Source organism: Lepidochelys kempii, chromosome 10 (assembly GCF_965140265.1).
Source record: "Lepidochelys kempii isolate rLepKem1 chromosome 10, rLepKem1.hap2, whole genome shotgun sequence".
In the NCBI taxonomy this organism is placed as follows: Eukaryota; Metazoa; Chordata; order Testudines; family Cheloniidae; genus Lepidochelys; species Lepidochelys kempii.
This window is the reverse complement of record NC_133265.1, coordinates 65391289-65417087: the sequence shown is the minus strand read 5'-3', so window position 1 is coordinate 65417087 and position 25799 is coordinate 65391289. Positions and strand designations below refer to the sequence as shown.

Below are 25799 nucleotides of genomic sequence, written 5' to 3'. Positions count from 1 at the left end.
CCACCAGGGGGCCCATTACCGGGTGTATTTCTCTACACGGGAAGACCGGTGCTACCTCTGCCGGGCATCAGGGCATGTCCAGAGGGACTGCCCCTTAGCCCAGCAAGGAGGGGCACCTGGGATTCCTGAGACCCGGCCCCGTCATTGCCGATGCCCCTGGCTGCCCGATACCTGAACCTGCCCCCCCTCTTCTTTGGACCACCACCTGTCCCGCTCAGGCCCAAGGGGCACCTCCCCTACAACACCCAGATGAGCGGGAGAGCCCCGCCCTCGCTGCTGACAATCTGGCGGGGCCTATGGAGGAGGGTGTGGTAGAGATATCACCAAGCATGGGAGAGAGCCTGCCCCAGGGAGAATCCTCCCTCCCTTATGCCGCCCCACCGTCCCCCCCACACTCCAAGTCCCTGAGCCATCGCCTTTACCCCCTGATACGACCCCTGCTAACCAGCCCCCAGATGGTGCCATGGAGGGCTGGGCCCTAGTCCAGGGGAAGCGAGGCAACCGAAAGGCTCGAGCTCCACCTCATCTACCCGAGGCGGAGGCCCCCCTGGAAGACCAGGAAGGGGGGCACCGCTGCCAAACCTTCCGCTTTGCCCACGAGTGCGTCCCATCCACCTGTGTCAGCCGGGAAAGATGTGATAGCACTGGAAGGTAGTGTCTCCCCTCCCGAGGAGGCCCTCCCATCCAAGACCCACGAGGAAGCCCCTTCTGTCTTGACACTACCCGAAGCCCCCGTGAACTCTGAGGCAACTGTTGTGGCGGGTACCAGCGGGGAGAACCCCGGGGTGACAGAAAGTGTCCTCTCCTCCATGTTCGAGGAGATCGAGGCCCTAGATCTGACCCTGGTCGCCCAGGGGGAGGACGACCTTTTGCCAGCAAACCTCGATTTGGGCAACCTCACTCCACCCCCTTCTCCCCATGCTCCCTCCCCCTAACTGCTGCTTCTGCTCCCACCTCCGAGGAGCCCCTGGACTCCTCCATCGACCCGGCCGCTGATGGCACCCTGCTGACGACCACCGAGCCTGCTCAGGTTACAGCCTGCGCCATGCGGCTGGGACACGAGCCGCCAGAGCATCCCCCCGTTGGTGCGGAGCAATCAATTTTCTTCCCAGGCAGTGGCCCAACAGAAGATAATCCACCTCCTGATGCTGTGGCTGCTAAATCCACCATAGAGCCCGCGCCCAGTATCACTGAGAGCTCCCTCCGCACCCCCTTAACCCTCGAGCCTGATCAGGAGGCGCCACCATCCAGCTGCTTGCCTCCTGAAACCTAGAACCTCGCCTCTGCCCCTACCCTTATCCAGTCTACCTCCTGCAATGTTATCGCCGCCCCCGGGGCTGTCTCCTTCCCTTTTCCAACCGATGACCTCCAGGGAATGGCCTTTGCGTTCTCCTGCCCCGACCCATTAGGGGCTGTTATTTTCCCTCCACCGCCCCCTATCGCCCCAGGGCTTGAGGCAGGCCTAGAAGCTCCAGCCCACCAGGCACCCCGTCGGGGGTCCGCCCCCTGCTTGCCTGTTTTAGTGGGCCACAGGGCTGCACCAAGGGCCCCGCCGGGGAACAACCGGGAAACTGTAACCCCCCCACCATGAGCTGCGAGGAGAGCTGTGGAAGTTTTTAGAGGATGTCCGTGGCTCCCGCAACAAGGTACAGCTTGCTCTCCAGCGATAGGGGGATTTTTTTTCAAATCCTCTGGGCCATAAGGGCCCTCATGGGGGAAGGTAAAAGGACGGGGAAACAGAATGCCACAGCCTACTGGTGGGTCCGCATCTTCCGTGACCAATTACTCACCTATAGGATGGGTCAGGGACTGTTGCGGGGATGCGAGAGTCCCTGCCAGTGAGGATCCCCCCCAGCCCTCCCCATGACACCTCTCACCATCTCAACGTTGAAGACCCGGGGCTGTAGGATGGCTCTCCGCAGGTCCCAGGTGCTCTCTTTCCTTCGGGAGGGAGGGTACTCTGATTTTCCTGCAGGAGACCCATACGGATCCAACCGCCGAAGATAGTTGGCGGCTGGACTGGGGGGACAGGGTCTACTTTAGTCACTCCACGATTCGGCAGGCTGGAGTGGCGACCCTGTTCTCCCCCGACCTACGGCCCGAGGTGCTGGGGTCGCCGAGGCCATGCAGGGTCGCCTGCTGCATCTCTGGGTCCGTATAGAGGGGCTCGTGGTTAACCTCATTAACGTCTATGCCCCGATATCGGGCCCGGAGCAGCTGCAATTCTATCAGCAGGCGTCCGCCTTCCTCAGCGCCTTAGATGCTCACGAGTGCCTGGTCCAGGGAGGGGATTTTAATACCACCCTCGAGGAACGAGACCGCTCGGGGATTGAGCGGTGCCCAGCCGCCACGGACACCCTCCGGGAGATAGTTGAACATCACTCCCTGGTGGACATCTGGCGTGACCACCACCCGGATGACACTTCCACGTTCACCTTTGTCCGGGTGGAAGCCCATTGGTCGAGCCACTCCCGGTTGGACCGCATTTATTTATCACGCTTCCATCTCTCACGAGCCCACTCCTCCAACATTCGGCCGGCCCCATTTTCTGACCATCACCTAGCCACCGTGACAGCCTCCCTCTGTGCGGAGAGGCCGGGGCCGGCCTACTGGCATTTTAACAACAGCCTGTTGGAGGATGAGGGCTTCGTGACGTCCTTCTGGGAATTCTGGCTGGCCTGGCGAGGGCAGCGGCGTGCCTTTCCCTTGGTGCGGCGATGGTGGGACTTGGGGAAGGTGCGCGCCCGGCTTTTCTGCCGCGACTACACCTGGGGCACCAGCTGATGGAGAAATGTGGCGATAAAGCAGTTGGAACGGGAGGTCTTAGAGCTGGAGAGGCGTCTGGCTGCCAGCCCCGAAGACCCGCTCCTCTGCGGAGCATGCCGGGAGAAGCGGGAGGAGCTCCGGGCCCTCGAGGACCATCGGGCCCGGGGCGCCTTTGTTCGATCCCGCATCTGCCTCCTTCGGGAGATGGATCGCGGCTCCCGCTTCTTCTATGCCCTGGAGAAAACGCGGGGGGGCCAAGAAACACATCACCTGCCTCCTGGCAGAAGACAGCACCCCACTCACGGAACCGGCGGAGATGTGTGGGAGGGCCCGAGCCTTCTACACAAGTCTTTTCTCCCTGGATCCGACCGACGCTAGCGCTTGCAGAGTGCTTTGGAGGAGCTCCCTACGGTCAGCGCAAGCGACTGAGACCGGCTAGAGTTGCCTCTCACTCTGGCAGAGTTCTCGGAAGCCCTCCGTCGTATGCCCACTAATAAGTCTCCAGGCATGGACGGGCTGACCGTGGAGTTCTACCGCGTGTTTTGGGACGTCCTCAGCCCAGACCTAGTCACCGTCTGGGCCGAGTCTCTGCAGAGCGGGGTCCTCCCTCTTTTGTGCAGGCGAGTTGTGCTCGCCTTGTTGCCGAAGAAGGGGGACCTCCGCGATTTACAAAATTGGTGTCCCGTCTCGCTCCTCAGCACGGACTACAAAATCGTAGTGAAAGCAATCTCGCTGCGGCTAGGGTCTGTGCTGGCAGACGTGATCCACCCAGACCAAACCTACACTGTCCCGTATCTTTGATAACCTATTTATGGTTTGGGACCTTTTGGAACTCGGGCATAGAGACTGTCTGTCGTTTGCCCTCCTGTCCCTAGATCAGGAGAAGGCGTTCGATAGGGTGGACCATGGGTACCTCCTGAGCACTCTACAGGCGTTTGGCTTTGGACCCCAGTTTGTGGGTTTTCTCCGGGTGCTGTATGCCTGCGCAGAGTGTCTGGTTAAGCTCAACTGGACCCTGACCGAACCAGTCAGCTTTGGATGGGGAGTACGGCAGGGGTCTCCCTCTCGGGCCAGCTGTACACTCTGGCAATCGAGCCCTTCCTCTGTCTCCTCCGCAGGAGGTTGACAGGGTTGGTGCTGCGGGAGCCGGAGCTGCAGCTGGTCCTGTTGGCGTATGCTGATGACGTGCTCCTCGTGATCCAGGACCCTGGCGACTTGGCACAGGTGGAGGCTTGCTAGGCCATCTATTTGGCAGCCTCCTCCGCCCGGGTCAACAGCTCTGGCTTGGCGGTAGGAGACTGGCAGCAGGCGAGCTCCTCCCATCAGACCATCCAGTGGAGCGTGGGTCTGCTACTCTACCTCGGCGTTTACCTTTCTGCCACGCATCCCTCACTGCCGGAAAACTGGGAAAATATAGAGGGCGGGGTGATAGAGCTGCTCCGGAAATGGACGGGACTACTCTGATGTCTCTCCCTCAGAGGGAGAGCGCTGGTGCTTAATCAACTAGTCCTGTCCATGCTCTGGTACCGGCTCAACACCCTGGTCTTGGCCCCGGGTTTCCTGACCAATCTCCGGACATCGATTCTGAGGTTCTTTTGGTCAGGAATGCACTGGGCCCCTGTAGGGGTTCTTCATCTATCCGTGAAGGAAGGATGACAGGGCCTGAAGTGTCTACACACTCAGGTCCGTGTCTTCCGCCTCCAGGCCCTACAGAGGCTCCTCTATGGTGCAGGCAGTTCGGCATGGAGTACACTGGCGCATGCCATCCTGCACTGCATCTGAGGGCTCCGATATGACCGGCAGCTCTTTTATCTCCGTCCGGGAGGTCTTCCGCGAGACCTCTCGGGGCTGCCGGTCTTCTACCAGGACCTCCTCCGGACTTGGAAACTATTTTTAACGACCAGGTCCGTGGCGGCCACCGAGGGGGTAGATCTCCTCGCGGAGCCCCAGCTACACAACTCCCAGCTCCATGTGCAGGTGGCGGAGTCCCGCTCGGTGCGCCAGAGCTTGATCCTGGCAGAAGTCACGAGAATCGGAGACTTCCTGGACTATGACTGGGGAGACTGGCTGGATCCCTTGACGCTTGCCCGGTGCATAGGGCTCTCCAGACTTCACCTCCTGAAGTACGCGCCGGGAGGTGCGAAGGCCACTTTGCCGCCTGCTGCTCGAGCTTACATCGACCAGGTCCTGCTCGAGGGCATGCTCCGCCCACCCTCTACCCCAGGCCCGGCAGACCTTTTAATTGGACCCCTGCCCCACAGACCCAATCGACCTCCTCACCTCTTCACTGCGAGCCAGCTGCATGAACTGCAGCCGGTACGTTTCCAAACCGCGCCAAGGAAACATCTATACAAGCTTGTTCTCCACACCCTTCACGCCCTCACCCTAGTTCCTGCCTCGACACAAAGTGGCGAGACCTTCTGCCACCTTTGGAGGGTGAGCAGCCCTGGTGGGCCAGCCTATATTCCACGTTGGTTCCGAGGCCCGTTGGGGACATCAGTTGGCGGCTCCTTCATGGAGCTGTGAGCACGGGCATGTACTTGGCATGGTTCACCCCCGTCCCAGATACTTGTCCCTTTTGTGGTGTGAGGGAAACCCTGGCGCACGTATATGTGGAGTGCGCCAGGCTGCAGCCCGTTCCAGCTCCTCACAAATCTCCTATTATGTTTTTGGTTGCATTTTTCCCCTCACCTTTTTATTTATGCACTCCCCATCCGTGGCCTCACAGTCGCGGGATCTCCTAGTTAACCTCCTCCTGGCCCTGGCTAAAACGGCCATCTATAAAACCAGAGAGAGGAGGTTGGCCAATGGAGTTTCCTGTGACTGTGGGGCCGTTTTCCAATCCTCGGTCCGTTCACGTATCCGGGCGGAGTTCCTGTGGGCGGCGTCCACCGACTCCCTTGATGCTTTTGAGGAGCGGTGGGCGCTGTCTGAGGTTCTCTGCTCAGTGTCCCCGTCTGGGTCCCTTTGTCTGACCCTTTGATTGGGGGAGAGAGTAAGGGACCCCAGCCCCAGCCATTGCTGCTGCGGACACCACCACCTAAGAGGGGTCCTTTCACATGTAGGTGCACGTCCCGTCCCCCCCCCAGATTTTCCACCCCACAGCCTGCCCCTCTTGTTGGGTGCTTTCAGAGGACGGAATTGTTGGTGACACTCAGGTGTGGCGCCAGGTAACTCGAAGGGGTGGAAGACCATGAGAGTCGATGAAGCCCCCTCGCTCTGGGCCACCAGGTAACTCGGAAGCCCCCAGCTCTGGGCCCAGGCAAACTTGAACACTTCCCTCCCCTGAAGCTAATGAGAAAACAATTGTGATTGGTTGATGTGTTACATTGCATATGCTGCTGTTTTTACTTTGTAAATGTGTTAGGCAAATAAAAACATCTTTTGCTTCAAAAAACAAACAAACCAATTACTCTCCTGTAGCAGTCTGGCCCGACCCTGTCAAGTGGCCAAAGTGGCAAAGGTATAAAACTTACAGATGCGCAATACAAATCTTATATCTGAGCTAGTAATAGAGTTGTTTTAAAGAGCTAAGACTATTACAGAGCCATCAAGGCCAAATCCTGCAGTCCCCACACAGGGGTTAGACTTCCACTGAAGGCAATGGCAGTTTTACCAGGGTAAGGACTAAGGGCTGCAGCATCTTCTCTGTTATCTGGCTCAGAAGGATGCAAAGGAGCAGCAATTAGAACACTGAGGGTTTACACTACAATTAAAAACCTACAACTGGCCCATGTCAGCTGACTGACTCATAGGGCTTGGGCTAAGGGGCGGTGTAGACGATCAGGCTTAGGCTGTAGCCTGAGCTCTGTGACCTTCCCAGCTTGCAGTGACCTACAGCCCAGGTTCCAGCCCAAGCCTAAACATCTACACTGCAATTAAATAGCCCCTGGGACTGAGCCCCACGAGCCTGAGTGGGTCCTGCAGCCTCATTATGGGCTCTGCACACCTAGCCTCCATGTTTCTGCAAAGGACTTGCCCTTAAATGACTTCTTCAGAGCCCTATTCAAATGGGTCCAAAACATTCATTGCCTACCAATGGCACTTGGAGGAAACAATGCACCAAGGGCTGCAACAACAAAATGTAGAAATGTTAAGACTAAACTGCCATTAATGAAACCTTGTCTGAAATCCACATAAAAATTATTTTAAAAAACAAACACCAATAGTCCACCGACTATTGGTCTCAAACAAATGTGGGTTAGATAAATATAGCAAAGAACTGTACCACGGTTGGGGTTGGGTTTTTTGTCCGGTAAGGTCATTTTTGGATTTTCAGTGTATGAAAATCGTGCAAACCCAACCATGGTGCTGATGCAGATTTTTTAAAAAAATAAATAATTAAACATTGTGGCTTCCAGTAAATTGTATTATTTGTTATTACTTGACTTTCAGCAGATTCCTTTCTTTGGGGTTTCCTGCACAATTTGAACTTTACCTAAAGATCCACCTCTACTAGGCTATACATTTTGTCAGGTCTCGTTCGTATCTGCTTAAGATACATTTCACTGTATATTAATGAACTAAACATGGCTCATCTCTGAAGATGTAGTAGGGTTGCAAGAAATCTATCATAGGGGAAGAACTTACCATCCAAAATCATAACGGGAAAGAGTCTACCACCTATACAAAATGTGGAATATACCTTTCTCTGTAAGGTGTCCCATTGATTTCAATAAAAAGAAAAAGGAGTGCTTGTGGCACCTTAGAGACTAACCAATTTATTTGAGCATGAGCTTTCGTGAGCTACAACTCCTCAAGAAAGCTTATGCTCAAATAAATTGGTTAGTTTCTAAGGTGCTACAAGTACTCCTTTTCTTTTTGTGAATACAGACTAAGATGGCTGCTACTCTGAAACCATTGATTTCAATAGAATTATTAGCAGAGAAAGATACTACTGAATGTGTGTTACCAAATCTGGCCTTTAATTTATACAAGAAAATGTTGCCATGTGGTATTATATTTCATCTGGGGCAGATTATAATTCCCCATCCTCTCACAGACAACAGTGAGCAGTTACACACACAAGGCATCCCAGTCACTCTAATGGGCCTACTCCTGTGAATAACTACTAGGGTTGTCCATTAACCACAGTTAATTCATGCGATTAACTCAAAAAAAAAAAAAAAATGAATGACACTTAAGTGCACTGTTAAACAATAGAATACCAATTGACGTTAAATATTTTGGATGTTTTTATACATTTTCAAATATATTATTACAACACAGAATACAAAGTGTACAGTGCTTACTTTATATTCTTATTACAAATATTTGCACTGTAAAAAAGAACAAAATAAATAGTATATTTCAATTCACCTCATACAAGTACTGTAGTGCAATCTTCATTGTGAAAGTTTAACTTACAAATGTAGATTTTTTTTTTTTGGTACATAACTGCACTCAAAAACAAAACAAAGTCCACTCAGTCCTATTTCTTGTTCAGCCAGTTGCTAAGACAAACAAGTTTGTTTACATTTACAGGAGATATGCTGACTGCTTCTGTGCTTGTCACCTGCAAGTGAGAACAGGCTTTCACATGGCACTTTTGTAGCTGGCACTGCAAGGTATTTACGTGCCAGATATGCTAAACATTCATATGTTCCTTCATGCTTCGGCCACCATTCCAGAGGACATGCTTCCAGGCTGATGATGCTCGTTAAAAAAAAATGCGTTAATTTAAATTTATGACTGAACTCCTTGGGGGAGAATTGTATGTCTCCTGTTCTGTTTTACCATTCTGCCATATATTTCATGTTACAGCAGTCTCGGATGATGACCCAGCACATTCGTTTTAAAAATGCTTTCACAGCAGATTTGACAAAACTCAAAGAAGGTACCAATGTGAGATTTCTAAGGATAAATACAGCACTCGACCCAAGGTTTAAGAATCAGAAGTGCCTTCCAAAAATCTGAGAGGGATGAGGTGTGGAGCATGCTTTCAGAAGTCTTAAAAGAGCAACACTCCAATGCAGAAACTACAGAACCCGAACCACCAAAAAAGAAAAATCAACCTTCTGCTGGTGGCATCTGACTCAGATGATGAAAATGAACATGCGTTGGTCAACTCTGCTTTGGATCATTACCGAGCAGAACCCATCATCCGCATGGAAGCATGTCCTCTAGAATGGTGGTTGAAGCATGAATGGACATATGAATCTTTAGTGCATCTGGCACGTAAATATCTTGTGAGGCCAGCTACAAAATTGCCATGCAAATGCCTGTTCTCACTTTCAGGTGACACTGTAAATCAGACATGGGCAGCATTATCTCCTGCAAATTGTAATCCAGCTTGTTTGTCTGAGCAATTGACTGAAGTAGGCCTGAGTGGACTTGTAGGTTCTAAAGTTTTATATTTTATTTTTGAATGCAGTTACTTTTTGTACATAATTCTACATTTGTAAGTTCAACTTTCATGATAAAGAGATTGCGCTACAGCGCTTGTATTAGGTGAATTGAAAAATACTATTTCTTTTGTTTTTTTACCAATGCACATATTAGTAATGAAAATAAATGTAAAGTGAGCACTGTACACTTTGTATTCTGTGTTGTAACTGAAATCAATATATTTGAAAATGTAGAAAACATCCAAACATATTTAAATAAATGGTATTCTATTACTGTTTAAAAGTGCAATTAATCCTGATTACTTTTTTTAATCGCTTGACAGCCCATAGTAACTACTCACAATCTGGTCCTCTGAAAACAGAGCAATTGCATTTTAAAGATTATGGCACCTACTGGTTTAATGATTTTTTTTTTACCACAGAAATGCCTGCCCTCTAAAAGTGCTTTTTGTTGCTAAAGTAGACCAACCACTCCATTATTACTCTATCTTACTCTTCCTTAGAAGTTACGGGTGCACTCTGCTACCCCACTCTGCTGGCGCATGCTCCTTGTGACAAAACTCAGGCTAGAGCCTGATAAAGAGAGCATATGTGGCAGTATGTTTAAAAGTCCACTTCCAAATATGCCTTTCTGTGCCGGGAAAAAAAAAAAAAGTTACAATGAGTTCCTGCACTGAGCTCACCACTCTTTTGGACTACTTCGCAGTGTGAGGGAAAGACTATACAACCCCACTCATTCAAATTGCATTGTGGTTTGAGGCTTATTTTTTCAGTAGCAATATTTTTCCTGAATTTAACGTTAGTTTTCTGAGTGGGGGTTAACTAGCCAAACCCACAGACTAAACGGATGGTTTTAGCTCCCATGGTGATTCTGTTCCCAGGTTTAAATGTCAAAATTAGATTACTGTTTTATATGTAAAAAGGAAAAACTGGTTTAAGACTATCCCTTTTAAAAGAGAAAAACATTTTATGGCAAAAAAGACATTTTATAGAAGACTATTCTGCTGTGGTGGGATTTATAAATACACAACCTTTCCACCACCCCTGCAGCCTAAATACTTTATGAAGCAATCAAATCCAAGCTGAAACTATAGTGAACTGCATTTTAGAAAGTGAATAATTAATAATAATTACTATTTGTTCTAGAGAGGGTACCAAGGTACAAAGTGTAGATCAGATCCAACCTTCTCCTAACTTCGGGGGTTTCAGCCCCAGGATTTTGATTTTGCCCAAACAGCTGTGAAGGGTGAGGAGAGTCAAAGGTGGCTGGAAGCAATTGCTATACCCCTCTAATCCTAAGGGAAGTGGGGTGATGTGGTGCAGACACCCAGAGATTCTCCAGTGGGGGAGGAATCCTCAGTTACCCGGTCAAGATGGTTTTTCAGGGTCTTTGTGGTGCCAAATAAAGAGAGCAAAGAGACTGGAGCAGAAGCCAGGATCTGGCTCAACAGCTACCTACAAAGTTTGCATATGGAGCTTAGCTGTATTATGATCCCTGGTTTTGGTTTGGTCCCACCTCGCATTTGCCCATTAGTTAAGGAAAGTGTGCTACAGGTCTCAAAAAATTCAGCTTCTAACAGGTTTATGTATATCTGTGCAAATTCAACTGCAACTATTCTATTTAACAAGACCGTTTAACAGTGCAGAGAGGGGTCATGCAATTGGTTAAGAAGCCTCGCTAAAAAGACAAGGAGAGGTCAAATTGGAAAGAATGGGAATTTTTAATATGAATAGAAGGGAAAGAAAGAGTGAAATGTGTATGATAATAGACAGTACTGTAAAGTGAGAAGTGTGTTTGCATTATTCCTTTCTGATTGGCTAAAAGCAAATAGCCCAGCTGGAATCTGCAGTGTCCCTCTTCTGTACTGTTATCCCTGGCTTCATCCAGTGTGATGAAGATGTGGGGGGTGAAGCTTTGAGTCACAAATCCAACGTTTCATTTCTCCTCTCCTAACCCATAAGCAACTGGGGCGAGGAGTTCTGAGACTAATTAATATCTGTAAAACACTTTCAGGTTCTTACACAGGATGCAATATAAGCACAGATCATTACTAATGAACAGCACTAGTCTTTGAGAGACGGCAGAAGTAGAAACTGCCACAAATCTACGTTCAGCTATAAAGGAAAAACCAGAATCCAGCAAATAATTTAACTAAATTCTCAACAACATTTTTGCTTTCGTTCGTTTGCTGTGTTTTTCATAGTATCATAATGACAAAGCCTGGGTTGTTTATCAGTATTTTCTTCTCTCATAGCAAGAAACCAGGCTCTGTCATTAGGATACAGTGTAAAATTCAGCAAACAAAAGCAAAAATATTTTTTCTGAAGAGGCTGTAGCTTTCCAAAACCAACATAAAGTGTAATTTGTTTGGTGTATAACAAACAGTTGATTTGATTTCTTCACTCTGTGTCTGTCTTATTTCTCTTTGTATCTAATTTTACAGGAATCTGTTTAGTTTTATCTTGTACAAATGCAAGCAGACTTCTGCACAACCCATTTTAATTGGCTTTATCAAACAAGATCATGGTCATGCAAATTTTAAGAGATTTTGTTCAGCGAACATCTGCAAACACTAGACAGAGCTATAGTATAACATTTCAGTGGACTTTCTTCTTTTGCTTTTATGTCAAAAATTTTCATCCAGACGGTTTTGTTTTTTAAGTCAAAATAACAATCTGTATAAACAATTCAACTCTACTGAGCCTTAAAAGTTAGCTTTTAAAACCAGAGATATGCACTACAATCATATCTGAGAGTGACTGTTCTTATACTGTTTCATATGGGGGGGGAGATCGGGGGAGGGGATAGTATAGGAAACTGAGAACCCCAATGGCTTCCCATGAAAATGGAAGTGTGTGGGGTAGGAAAGGGAAGGAAGAATGAATATCTAAGAGCACATAGTTCATGTAATATATGTGTTATAGATATACACACTTCAATATATTTTACATATAATGCACACAGGTATTGTATAACCTGCTATCGAGAAGTAGGGCCAGATCCTGGTCTCCGATTCCATACTGGCATCTCTCCAGCATTGCAAAGGGGTAGACAGCTGTCCTAACAAGGTAGCTTAGCATTCTCCTTAAGTCAGGAGAATCCTGGGATGGCATAAAACTGGCAAAGCTAGCTCTGCCCCATCTGCTCCCACCTCTGTGTATGTGGGGTGTTCCAGAGCCAGCCAGGGTAATAAGAAGTCTGGGGGGGCACTGTGGCCCCCCGCATGGGAGAACGATGCTGGGGACGAGTGGAGAAAAGGAAGAAGTGTGTGAGCTGGTGGCAGGAAGAGAAGGGTTGAAATAGTCACAGGAGAGTGTTTCAGGCAGGCTTGGCTCTTGGCCCCCCAGGATTGTGTGCGTTCAGTGACAGGCACATTACATTCTGTGCCTTTTTCCTCACATATTCTAAGAAGGCATCACCTACAATTTACCAGAACGTACCCAAAGCTCCCTAGCCACAGCGGGACAACTCTGACCCCTAGAGACATCAAGCAGGTGACACAGACGTATTTCTACCCAGCTTTATGCATTTGAGACTTCCCATGCTAGAACAGTTCTGGGTCCCCTGGTGTCACTGCAGAGGAGCAAAGACGTGGCAACAAAGATGTGTCATCATTGCGCTCTCTTGTGTTTGCAATGGCCCCAGATACAGCTTACTGAAAAAAGAATATCCGGGAGAACAGGTTTTGGGAAGGATTGGCAATGACGCAATTAAGCTCTGGAGGAGGCAGCGGGACTGCTGCCACACTATGGAAATGACGTAGCTTAGTCAGAAGTATGGGTTTCTTTAAACGTATAACCCAAGATTCTACTCAGTCGCACTGGTGTAAAGAACTCAGAAACCTGGCTCCTAGAGCTCAGAAAGCCACCACAGATAGACTGGGATCATTTTTTCTAGCTTTTGTTCTTAAACCAGCTTTTAGTAATTCCATATTTACATTCAAGAAAATTGTTTGATTTCAACATACATAGAGTCCACATTACAGAACTGGTCTCTTTGGGTCTGCACCCATAACTATATGGTCTAATAACAAGTAGAAATACACGGGAGAGAGGGTAAGCAAATATATTGCATTACATTGATTTCTTCCATCAATAGTTACTTAAAGCAGGGGGCAAAAAACAAATGCCCTCTTTCAAAGAAGAGGATTTAGACCACATGCTACCCAAGGCAAGTTTCCTTAAGCATGTACAAGTTTTCATGGGTTTTGATTATATTTTGTTTCACTTTGAAATCAGAAATGTTGGCCCCATCTATATAAGGGCTTGTATCCCTGCTGGGGTAATCTGCTCCATGGGGTGTGATTTCTAAACCGCACGAATGGGTTGCGCATTACCTGGTTGGTGTAGATCCTGCCGGTGCGCCTTAATGTTGTGCTATTTGAAACAGAACTCCGCTAAAGTGCACTAGGAAACCTTAAGAGTATGTCTATGCTGCAGCTAAGAACGAGCTTCCCAGGCCCAGGAGATGGACTCAGGCAAGCAGGGTTCAAGCTAGCATGCCAAAAATAGCAGTATGGACGTTGCAGCTCTTAAGCCCACCTGACCTCCTACCCTTGAGCCGAAGCTTCAGGCTGAGTTGCAATGGCCACACTGCTATTTTTTGTGTATGCGGACAAATTAATTTGCAACACACTAGTGTACTTTAGAAATCATCCCCCCCATAGAGCATATTACCCCACCATGTAGAGAAGCTCTTAATCTTTAATGTGAGTTAGGGAATGGTGTTTAAAATTGGTTTCAACAAGACTCCAGTGAAGTGATTGCTAATATGGTTTGGTTTTGTTAGAGCTATGCATTTAAAAAGTTGTGTAATGTAGATACTTCCTAAGCCATGATTCTAAGATGGCTTGGTTCTGTCCACAACAGCCACTCAGAGTGTTTTACAAACTGGTTTTGCTGGAACTATGTTTAAATTCATTTCTCTATTTCAGTATAAAGATGGGAACAAATGGGGCTTATATCATAATATCAGTTCTTTCACCCTAGAAAACCTCCCACAGGGTCCTGCTGAACTCTTTTAGCAAGATTTCCATGTCCTTTATTTATTAGCACATAGACATTTTACATAATATAAGCTTTTTAAAATGAAAAACACCATCTGATGTAGACTCACCATCTTGCGTGTTTTGACTGAGGATCTGAGTGCGGAGCTCCTCAAGGCTAATTCCCAGGCATGTACAAATTTCCTCTACGCTGTAAGGCTCCGGGTGAAATACCTCCTCAACAATGGTCAGCATTTCCTTCAGGCTAACTCCTAGCTTGGCCTGCACATCTTGGAGCTTCAGCATTTTTTTCCATTCTAGGCCTTTTGACTTCAAGAGAAGCTATAATGTGAAAAACAGACAATACTACCCTGTAGTTTGAAATTGACAAGAAATATTTCATAAAGCAAACAGATCTTAAAACTGATTTTTTTCCTCCCCAGCAAAAGCCATCTATCCTTACACAGCAACTAGCTGTAGCCGAGTGGCTACCCCGCTCCTAAAACAGAAGGGGTTAAAAGCAGCCCTGGAGAGGGCTGTGGCTGGCTGATTGGGGAAGCAGCCGCAGCTGGGCCACACCCCAGTCAGACCCCTGCTGGCCTGTATAAAAAGGCTGTGAGCCAGTGACCTAAGGAGTTTCTCTCCAGGCTAGGAGAGAGCAGGGCCTGCCTGTCTGGACACTGAGAGTGCAGTGCAGTGCAGTGCAGTGCAGTGCAGTGCAGTGCAGTGCAGTGCAGTGCAGTGCAGTGCAGTGCAGTGCAGTGCAGTGCAGTGCAGTGCAGTGCAAGGAGTAGGCTGAGTGGGGGTGCTTGAAGCTGACATCTTCCCTAGGCTGTAGGTCCTGGTCCAAAGGCCCATAGAGCTACTGGAAGGCTGCAGATCTGAACCCCCTTGCCTATGATGAGTGGCCTTTACACTGCAGTCTGCCTCAGGGAGTGGGGGCTTGGTGATGACTGGCAATAGCCCAGACTGAGGCAAGGTGGGTGTCATAAATATAAAGGGAAGGGTAAACCCCTTTGAAATCCCTCCTGGCCAGGGGAAAGCTCCTCTCACCTGTAAAGGGTTAAGAAGCTAAAGGTAACCTCGCTGGCACCTGACCAAAATGACCAATGAGGAGACAAGATACTTTCAAAAGCTGGGAGGAGGGAGAAAAACAAAGGGTCTGTGTCTGTCTGTAGTCGTCTTGGCCAGGGACAGAACAGGAATGGAGTCTTAGAACTTTTAGTAAGTAATCTAGCTAGGTATGTGTTAGATTATGATTTCTTTAAATGGCTGAGAAAAGAATTGTGCTGAATAGAATAACTATTTCTGTCTGTGTATCTTTTTTGTAACTTAAGGTTTTGCCTAGAGGGGTTCTCTATGTTTTTGAATCTAATTACCCTGTAAGATATCTACCATCCTGATTTTACAGGGGGGATTTCTTTATTTCTATTTACTTCTATTTTTTATTAAAAGTCTTCTTGTAAAACACTGAATGCTTTTTCATTGTTCTCAGATCCAAGGGTTTGGGTCTGTGGTCACCTATGCAAATTGGTGAGGCTTTTTATCCAACATTTCCCAGGAAAAGGGGGGTGCAAGTGTTGGGAGGATTGTTCATTGTTCTTAAGATCCAAGGGTCTGGGTCTGTAGTCACCTAGGCAAATTGGTGAGGCTTTTTACCAAACCTTGTCCAGGAAGTGGGGTGCAAGGTTTTGGGAAGTATTTTGGGGGGAAGGACGCGTCCAAACAGCTCTTCCCCAGTAACCAGTATTAGTTTGGTGGTAGTAGCGGCCAGTCCAAGGATAACGGGTGTAATATTTTGTACCTTGGGGAAGTTTTGACCTAAGCTGGTAAAGATAAGTTTAGGAGGTTTTTCATGCAGGTCCCCACATCTGTACCCTAGAGTTCAGAGTGGGGGAGGAACCTTGACAGTGGGGATAGTGGGTTGGGGGTTCCCCAGGAAGGGGAGACCCAGAGGCAGAGTGTCGAGGTACTGTCAGGAGGCAGAACCCTAGAGAAAGGGGCACCAGGGTCTGTGAGGGACACGGGGGGGCCAGAGCTGTGCCAATCACTGGCCTGCAGGGGATACTCCAGGCTGGGAAAGAGCTAATTCCCAATGACCAGCAGGAGGTGCCACAAGGGTGAGTCCAGCTCTTTTACACTAGCCAATATGTTCATACACCAATGTAGTTCCAGAACAGGAAGATTTCTGTCAATCACAGCACAAAAAAATTAAGCATTTCTTTTCTTAAAACACTAGTCTAAAACACTTATTGACATTGCATATGTCCAGTCAAATCAATGATCCTTCCTTTTCCACACAGACTACCTCCTCCAACTATTACTCACTTGATAAAGGTAACTTCAGGCATTTGTTTGTACACATTCCCCAGCACAGTAGCACTGGAAAATCCCAGAAAGACTATGTTATTTGTCTTTGATCTAATATTGACAGCTCAGCCTGACTGGTGGTATTTAATGAATCCAAGTATCTGAGGCTGTTATAATCCTAACTTTCTTAGAAGAGCCTTGGAGGAGAAATGAATGGCATGGTAGGGTTGGTGCTGGACCCTTAAATGCAAGCTTGCTAGTGTATCATATTTTTTTTTATAATTACAACATTCTATTAATATTCATTTTAAAAGGGAGCCTCAGTCCTACCTGAACAATGCAGATTTTTCTTGAGACATTTAAACGGGAGTTTGTCATATTAAACTGAGAATGTGTTCTGCTCTCAAGTGTGCTGACTGAGTGGGGCCAGGATTTTCCCCATCAGGGTCTCTTCTTTTCAATAAATATTGGTTTTAAGTTTGTTTGAAACCATTAAGGTCTCAATTCAGCAAATCCTCTCTCTTCAGCAAAACACTTCAGTGGGGCTAACTTTCAGGTTTGCGGGACTTAAGCACATGCTGAAAGTTAAGTATTTGCATTGTGTAATTGAGGCCTCTAGGAGAGCTGTGACTTTTCCAAGAACTGGTGGATACTTTTTCCTCACACAGATTTGTTATAGCAGGATACTGCTGGTTTGCACCATGACTGAGCTGCTGCCCAGCTACTTGCTGCAGCTTCTCAATGTCCTGCTTCTCCTCAAGCATTATTGTACACAGGCCTTTTCAGTTTTTGCTTTATTGCAGTCTACAAAAATTAACTACTTTTGGTGCCCCCTACTGCCTTTCCAAAGTTGATGTGGCGCATACTAGAGCAGGAAAACAGACCACATGACTCTGAAGCCATTTAAAATACAGACATGTACGTTCACAGACACAGAAAGGAGTGGCCCTGTCTAGTACCTAAAGCAGGGGCCTGAGAGTAAGGCAATGTCCTGGCTCTGGCACTGTTTTTGAGATGCTGGAGAAGTCACCTTTGCCTGGTTTCAAAGATGCTGAGCACCCAGAGCTCCACAACATTAATCTGCCTGTATCTCAGTTTCCTCACCTATAAAATGGGGGTGTTATGGGACATACAAAGTCTGCACTAGACAGGAAGGGGTTAAGGAGCAGCCCCACCCCATCACGCCTGTGAAGTATGGTGGACTTGGAGGAGGAGCTTCAAAAGGGAGCAGCCCAGCTCACAGGGAGGTAGACAGACCTCTCATCTCTTCTCCCAGAGAGAAGCAAAGCAGCGAGCCTAGCTTTCCTATGAGCGTGGAGCATCGGTACAGTTGGTTGGAGGGCCCTTGTGGACAGGGGGTTGAGTACTGCTCTTTATTTCCTTTAGTTTTGTTTTCTTTCCTTTGTCATGTTGGGAGCTGGCCCCAGGGCAGTCCCTGCTGAACATGTGAGCCTTTTGAGGAGAAGGTGGTCTGATGTAGGAGGTATCTTAGGAGAGAAGGAAGAGGCCTGACAAGGCAAAACCCAGGGTAGAGAGAAGGACTGGGCTGTCTTACTGAGGAGGCTAGCATGAGGAGACCCCAAGCACAAAGGCTGGAAGGACTAGTGGCCTGACGATTTGAAGTTGTGGAACTGCTGAGTTACCGTCTGGTTTACTGGCCTCAATGGATGAGGCTAAACGTGATCCAGCTGGAAGTCCAAATCACAAGATGAATGGCCGGTCAGCAGAGAAACAGAGAGAAAAATCCTACAATGCTACATTCAGCCAGAAGGCAGGGTGCCAGCCGGTGAGTCACTGTTGCAGTGGGTAATGTTTTCTTCACATATTTAACTTTTTTTTTAATTTTCATCTTTCATATCTTGAATAGTTGTCTGTAAAAGTGATTTGAGATCTTCAGCTTAATGGTACTGAAGGAATGTAAAGAATTATATTACACTAATGAACAGCATCTTGTAGCCCTCATTACTTGAAATTAAACAGGTGTAATCACTTAAAAAAACCAACACAATGCTTTCTATTATCTGAATAAATAATGCACTATATTTTATGCCACTGGCACATTACCACATCCTTCCCAATTCCTTGAAGAGAGAGGCTGCATTTGAAATGAGCTTGCTATTTAGATACTCTACAGACTAAACATACTGAAAAGAAACTGATCACTGCAAAACATTAGCAGCTGGTATTTTTGTGATCATTCTAAACTTAGCACAACACAGTTTCTGACCTTTTTTAAAAGAAAAAATCCCACCCCATTAACTCAAAATACAATGGACACCAGACCCAAAAAAGAAATAGGGGAAAATCCATCTATTGAATTTACAAGAATACTGACCCCATAGTTTGGTGTTTCCTGACAGTTACTGATCAGATGGAATAAGGACGTGAGGCATCCTCAAGCTACTTCTTAACTGCCAGGATACACCCTCTTCTTCTGGCCCTTATTGCTTAATACTACAGTCTCACTGGAACACTATAAATGTATGGCCATCTGTCGTATCTGATGATGACATCACAACATCTTGGTGGTGGGTTTTTTTTTCCCCTGTAGCTGTATGATCCAGTCTGTAAGGCGCGAGGTCACAAACACATGTCCTACAGAAATGTGTAGGCACCCACTGAAGACTTGGCATGACGCTTGGCCCTTTTTTCAATCACTTTTTCACATCTGTGTTTTCTCAAACTGTTTACAACATTTATTGATAGTTGCTCTACATTCGGGTCTGTCCTTGGCTCTGTCTTCAAAGTGATCAATATTTATGCCGCATGAGTTGAGATTCTGCTTAAGGGTCTTTGAAGTGTCTTCAGTAGCCGCCTTTCCTGCTCTTTCCAAGTTTCATCTATCACTACCCACTCCAATAACATGACCTATCGATTTCTAAGATTACACTATAAGTAAATGTGAAAAAGTATATCCCAGTCAATGATGGGACAAATATAAACAGATTCATAGTGAGTATTGGTATACTTAGCCTTACATCATAATAATACTATCCTAGTACTTTGCAGTCCTATAGTAACATCTGAGGGTCTTTCAGTACTTCACAAACATTAACTGATTAAACTTTACAGCACCCATTCAGGTAGATAGGTAAGTAGGCATTATTAACCCCATTTTATAGATAGAGTAACCTGAAGTATAGTACAAAGGAGTAGAGACCTACATTTTTGCTAACAGTGGGTATCCAAAGCTTATTCTCCAGCAAAACTCCTGCCCAGAATAAGGAAACAAAACTGAGTCACCCACAAAGAGTGGCTCCCAAGCATAGCAGCTGCTGAGCCCAGTGCAGGGAAGTAGGGGAGATCCCAGGCATCACCACTAAGCCCTGCAAAGTCATCCCTGCTGCAGTTGCTGGCCCCACCAAGTCTGCACCACATTCAGCCCCTGTCTTCCAGTCTGGCCCATGCAGGTGCAATGTCATTCCCCATCCCTGAACTTCCTGTAGCCAAAGAGCATGCCTAGGAGCACCTGATGAAGCTCCAGGGATGCTTCAGAGGAAGGAGCAAGCAATATTGCTCTGCCCCTACCAATGGTACGCAATGGTCATACAGCTGCGAGGTTATTGTTCAGAGGCGTTTACCAACCATTGACTTCAGTTGGAGTTGTGATTATGCTCGGCTTCTCTGAAAGTCAGGCCCTAGCTGTCCCGAACAGGGCACTCATTACTGGATTACTGGTTAACACTAGAAGTCTGAAAATCTCTCCCATTTTTCAGGAATGTCTGAAACAGAAATTCAGTATCTGGCAATTTGATTAAATTTTTTTTTTATGATAAAGTCAACCGTTCAATTAAACATGGTTCTGTTGTCTTCTATTTGTTGGAGGTAGGTGTTTGACCTCCATTGTACACAAAAGAATAAGAGTCAAATGATGTCCTGGCCAAACATAATCTATTGCAGGGCACCATGAGACTGTATTAAATAGGCTCTGGGCTGAAGACTATGGTAGACAATTTTGCTCCTCTGGCACAATTGAACTCCTACAATAATGATAAAGATCATGTGTCCAGGAGATAAAACTTTCTCGTGGGCTGGCCCAAAACTTTGTGGAATGAACTCCCACAGAAATTAAGCACCATCACAAACCTCACCCACCATATGCTCTAAATACAAGATGCATTTCTTTGGCCTTCCTTCTCTAACCAACATAGCTCTATGGAGGGGTTTACATACACACATGTAGATATTTATTTCTATTTTATATAAAATCCAAGCCAAAACACTCTACTGCACACACCTTTCCCTTTGGAGAGAGGATGAGTGAATAAACGTGACAGATTTTCGTCATGTTGCTTAATGTACTCCTGGAAAGCATCCAGGGACTATGGTGGTGAGCACAGTATAAAAATCTGAATAGAAAGGAAATGAATGAATGCTGGAGAAAGGAGAAGGAAAGACAGCATGTACAGAGTGGTAATCAAGGATTCATTATATCCTCTGCCAACCAAAGCAATTAGGAATATGTTATGCTGGTATTTCTGCCCATAGTGTAAATGTCTGCAAGGGGAAGAGTAAGGAAAATGAGATGAGAGCTACAGGAATGAAGGACAAATACTACCATCAAGACATCCATCAATAAGAATGACCTAAAAAGCTGTGTTGTGAGGCTTAAGATGTTGTTTCATACATCTGTTAGCTTATTAGTTCTGCTGTGTTAATAGTACCTAAAAGACAACCCTCCCTCCCCTCATCTGCCCACCTTCACCCCTCTATGACCTGTTCCTAAAGAAAACAGGTTTTTTCTGTCTCAACAAATTTTTTATTGTGCATGCAACTATCCATCTTGGCAACATGTGCTTAAAAGTGGGCAGATGTAAATTGTTAGTTTCCTTAAAATTGCACAGCTGTGAAACGTACCTTTTCAGGGATTGTGTCATCTCTAACAGGTGGTGTAACATCCATCTTTCCCTCCCTCCCTCTGCAGTTTACAACACAGAGCAACTAATCAAAGTAATTTTAAAAGCTGGTGCAGTTCACCTACCCTGCTTTATGAAACAACCCTTAAGAAGGTCTTACAAATGGTCTGTTAAAATAGAGTATAAAGATTCCTGGACTTTTATTTGCATTAGCTGCCAAAAGAAATGAGGACTACCCAAGTTAGTTGAGCTGTTGTTTACCCCAAGTACAAGGTTTGTCATTCCTGCCAGGAGCTATTCACAGAGAGGTCCTAACCCTGGTTGCACTGAAGTCCATGAGAATCAATGGCAAAAGAAATTGGCCATGACCACTGGCATTATTACGTATCTCTTAAATACACACACACACACACAACATGGTATTTTCCAACTACAACCTTAGTATGCTTTCCACTATTGACCCATATAGGACACTTAAAAAGTTTCAGTGAGCAGTAGATTCTCTTTTGAAAAGCTACGCCAAAAGCCATAATATGGTGTATGTTCACTCAGGTTCAGTGGGCTCCTTTTCTCTTACAACTTGCAGAGGGATGAGTATGAGGTTTTATATCCCTTCCAAAACTCTTTTTCAGCATTAACTGTTACAACTCTGGCTATCCTATGAATGTCCCATCCCCTCTTTAAATCTCGCTTAGTTGTTGGCCTCACAACATTCAGTGGCAATGAGTTCCACAACATAGTTATGTAAACTCTCAGCTGAATTCTCTGATCCAAATTTTACTCACTTATAACATGTAAACTGGGAGTATGTCCTTTGAATCAGCTGGGCTACTCCACACTTATGCCAGTGTAACTGAGAAAAGAAAAGTCCCTTTTATTTTTATAACCAACTGAATCCAAATTTCAAATCTGAATGTTCCCAAACACTTGGGTTTTTCAATCCTGATCTAAATTTGAACTTTCCCAAGGCTTGGAGTGCTTCAGATTCAACCTATTTTAGAGATTGGTTCAACCTGTGAATTGGCATCCCAGTCCACATCCAACTCTGCAGTTTTGGTTCAGGCCCATCTCTAAACTCAATATAAGTATCTATTTCTAATCAACACTTCCAATAGCATTTGAATGTTTCTACATTATATCCTTGGCTATTACTTTCTGCTTATCCCAGTAAATACACATCTATTCGTGTACACACATAACTACCGTTTGAATACACTTGTTTTTTTCCACTGGCTTTTCATTATCAAGGTTTAATTAGAAGCCCTCTACTTGCATTAACTGAAAATATTTTTGCTGAAAAGGAATTAATTTGTTCTCTCCATCCATGCCTAATAACCAATAAACTCAATAGTGCTAAACCACAGACCCTACAACAAACAATAAGGGTCTGATCCCAGACACTTCACACTTCCATTGAACTCCGTGGGAGTTTGCCTTGCAACAGGGTAGAAGGGTCTGGCCCTGAGAAGATAAAAATGTCAGTTAAAGCAGCACCTGACCTGGTGTTAAAGTAAAGCTGTGACTGGTCAGGGGTGGAGGAAAGCACATACTTGGATGAAGGTTTCATTAGAGTTTGACAAAAGCCATACAGTACCTTTGTAGCCAGACGACACTCCATCACCCTAATATTGTAATGAGAAGTTGCTGCTTTATTCATTTCGACACAACTGTTAGCAATAACAAAAGCTGCTCCACTTGGAAGTCTCACATCAGTTGCCCTCAGAGGACTGAACTCTATCAGCTTAGCCTATTAAAAGAAAAATGAATGGTCAGTTTAAATTTACTAGCAACCAGCAACAGAGTTAGCTCAATAAATCACATGCATTTACTTTTGCAAATTTTTTTTTTCCTCTCAAGAACCCACAGATGGTTAATCAAGGAAATTGACATGAAACAGTGAGAAAAGCTATTTAGCCCCAATGGTCAAGTTACAAGAAAACCTGAAGCCTCTTCCTGGGAGCTGGAATTTATGGCTTCTCCATTAAATGTCCTTGTGTTTTCAGAGTTTCACAGAACCTATTTGTAGGCAACACTTTTCAAAATAACTTTCTTTTAAGAAGAAGATACCAGATGGCATTTGGGGAAACTGAAATCCAGCTGGGGTGGGAGTGGCAACGAGGGCATAGGGAGAACTGAACCCTAAATATGAGAGTTGGGCCTAAACAAAGCCTTATGCCTGAACACCCCACCCCCACCTTTCCAGGGTGTTCTAAGTCTTGATCCAGGTCTAGCCCCAATAACTACAGAGTAGATATTTAATCAGTGGACTACATTTCAATAAAACATCCAGACTGCTCTGCTGGAGGGAGCCTGCAATGCCAATCAAATGGCTAGAAAAAAATGAGCAGCCAGCTCTTTTTGATATAGCACATTCAGGCTCCAGTCCTACAGTGTGTGGCGTGGGAGAAAGCTTTTGTACCTGCAGGGCCCCCCATCAGAATCCGCAATCTGCCCATGCATTGTAGGATCAGGGTGATATCGTGCAAAATGACTCTCCTAACAACGAGACAGTTTCACATGCTTCTGTAGACTGAGCTCGCTGAGCACACCAGGGGCTTCTTGCCTCCCTCCATTACAGCTCACAAGGTCCCCCTGTGCCACCCTCTCATCCCCCGCTAGTTCAGGGACTTCCTGCAACACTCCACATCCCTCCTACCAGGGGCACTGTGTGTACCCCATTCCCCTCTGCTCCCATACCAGGGTCCCCCAGTCTCCCCCTCCATGCCTGGTGTTCTGTGTACACCCCAGTTCATCCTCCCACCATGCCAGGGGATCTGTGTTCCCTTGTGACTGTTTCTGTTTTAGCCTACCAGTGTTTCAAAATCCCTTTCTTACAGGATACAGGTGCTAGTGCTTCCAGACCAGGGGTGGAGGGCACTAATGACGTAAAGACCCCATGGCTAGGTATCAGGGAGAGGGAGTCGCAGCCCAACTGTCACCAAAAGCAGTAGGGTTCTGCCCACTGATGCCTAGAACAGTCTGTGAAATTTTGGAACTGATTGGCTATGGGTTAAAAAGTTATTGCCTTACAGACAAACAGAGAAATGCCAGCGAGTAGGGTGTAGGGCCTTGCTTCACTCAGCCAATTATTGCCTCACTTTCTCCGGCAACAGAACTGGAATAAAATATTTCCCTGCCTCATAGGCTTGTGGTGAGGTATAACATGGGTACAGCATTTTGTGCCCTTTGGGTGAACTGGGCTATAAATCCCAGTAACTAAAACCTTCAGGCTGTGATGTCATGAAGAGATGAAATGCACACCTAGATCTTATCTTCATTGGGGTAGGTTGTATATTGCATACCTTGCCAGGGATCCACTTAGAGCAGACTGCAGCTCTATAGAGCAGGGACCTGTTACTGGTTTTGGTGCTCTTCATTTCCTGCATGGTTCCATGAACAGCTACAGTGCTAAACAAACAGGTGGCCACATGCCAATCTGCTTCCAAGCCATGTATCCAAGCCATCATTGTATTAACCCAGTGGGGTTATGGATAGGGTGACCAGACAGCAAATGTGAAAAATCGGGACAGGGGCTGGGAGGGTCATAGCCTATATAAGAAAAAGACCCCAAAATTGGGACTGTCCCTATAAAACTGGGACATCTGGTCACCCTAGTTATGGATTATTTTGCAAATATCAAGGGAGAGACTTACTTCCCTTTAAAAGTCCTCTCACTCTGCGTACGTACCCATTACTGTGCTCACCACTTTGAGTAAGAAACCCTTACCACTTCTGAGCCATATAAAACATTTCCACTTAGACAAAGCCAAGGTGACTGTATGTCAAGAAAATTTGTAACTTCTTTCAGCACTGGTGCAGCTGCACAGGTGCTACCAAAAGTAGAAGCTGTCGTGTAGACTGGATGGAGACCGAGAAAAGTGGCAATGTTTGGGCGTTCAGAATGCACTCATTGTGGACTTGAGAATATTCAGTGTATTCAAAGGATGAGCACATTTTCCATATAAGTGGCAAATACAAGAAAACGCCATGATATGGAGCTAAACCCCTATTACACATGCTGTGGAGAGATGAAGTCACAAGTAAAATGGTAAGCATTTTACAACAGATGGCCAATGTACAGGTTTCTCATGAATGGCTGCACTCATTTCCCAATAAACATATTTTTGTGAGTTTTAGGTTTGACCGCCCAAAGCCCCACACACCTTTTTAGATAATAGGCAGATCCCACTGTAAATGGTATTTTTGCAGCACTTGTGAATTGCTCAGCAGGTCGTGTATAGCAGTGCCCATTCATCGGTTTCTCACGTTTGATTCAGGTGTTGAAGGTATCTTTCTTAAACACTGACATTTTATGAAATTAACGTCTGAACATTTTTTATAATTCCCCATTGTAGCTATGAGCGAATCTGGCAGCTTTACTAGAATGAGTCCGTCACTAGAAGTTCCAATAATGAATTCTTGTGATAGGGAATACCAGCCATTTAGACTTCATAATGTAGGAATTACACCACTGAACCTGGAGTATCAGCTGACCAACATGGAGTCTATTACTCCTTTTTTTCATATCTCTTCCT

The 25799-nt window shown here is 46.2% G+C and overlaps 2 protein-coding genes across 7 annotated transcripts in view; one reads left to right on the top strand and one right to left on the bottom strand.

Annotated features, from left to right (window-relative positions):
- Positions 1–25799, bottom strand: part of GALK2 (galactokinase 2) — an 82624-nt gene that overhangs the window by 13500 nt on the left and 43325 nt on the right. For all 4 annotated transcript variants that reach the window (XM_073303964.1, XM_073303965.1, XM_073303966.1 and 1 more), the window contains 2 exons: positions 22859–23011; positions 14230–14440 (listed from right to left, as the gene is read on the bottom strand). In XM_073303964.1, coding sequence (XP_073160065.1) covers positions 14230–14440; positions 22859–23011 — 364 coding nt within the window. The remainder of the gene's footprint in view (positions 1–14229; positions 14441–22858; positions 23012–25799) is intronic.
- FAM227B (family with sequence similarity 227 member B) overlaps positions 1–25799 on the top strand; it is a 211676-nt gene that overhangs the window by 178817 nt on the left and 7060 nt on the right. The window lies entirely within an intron of this gene.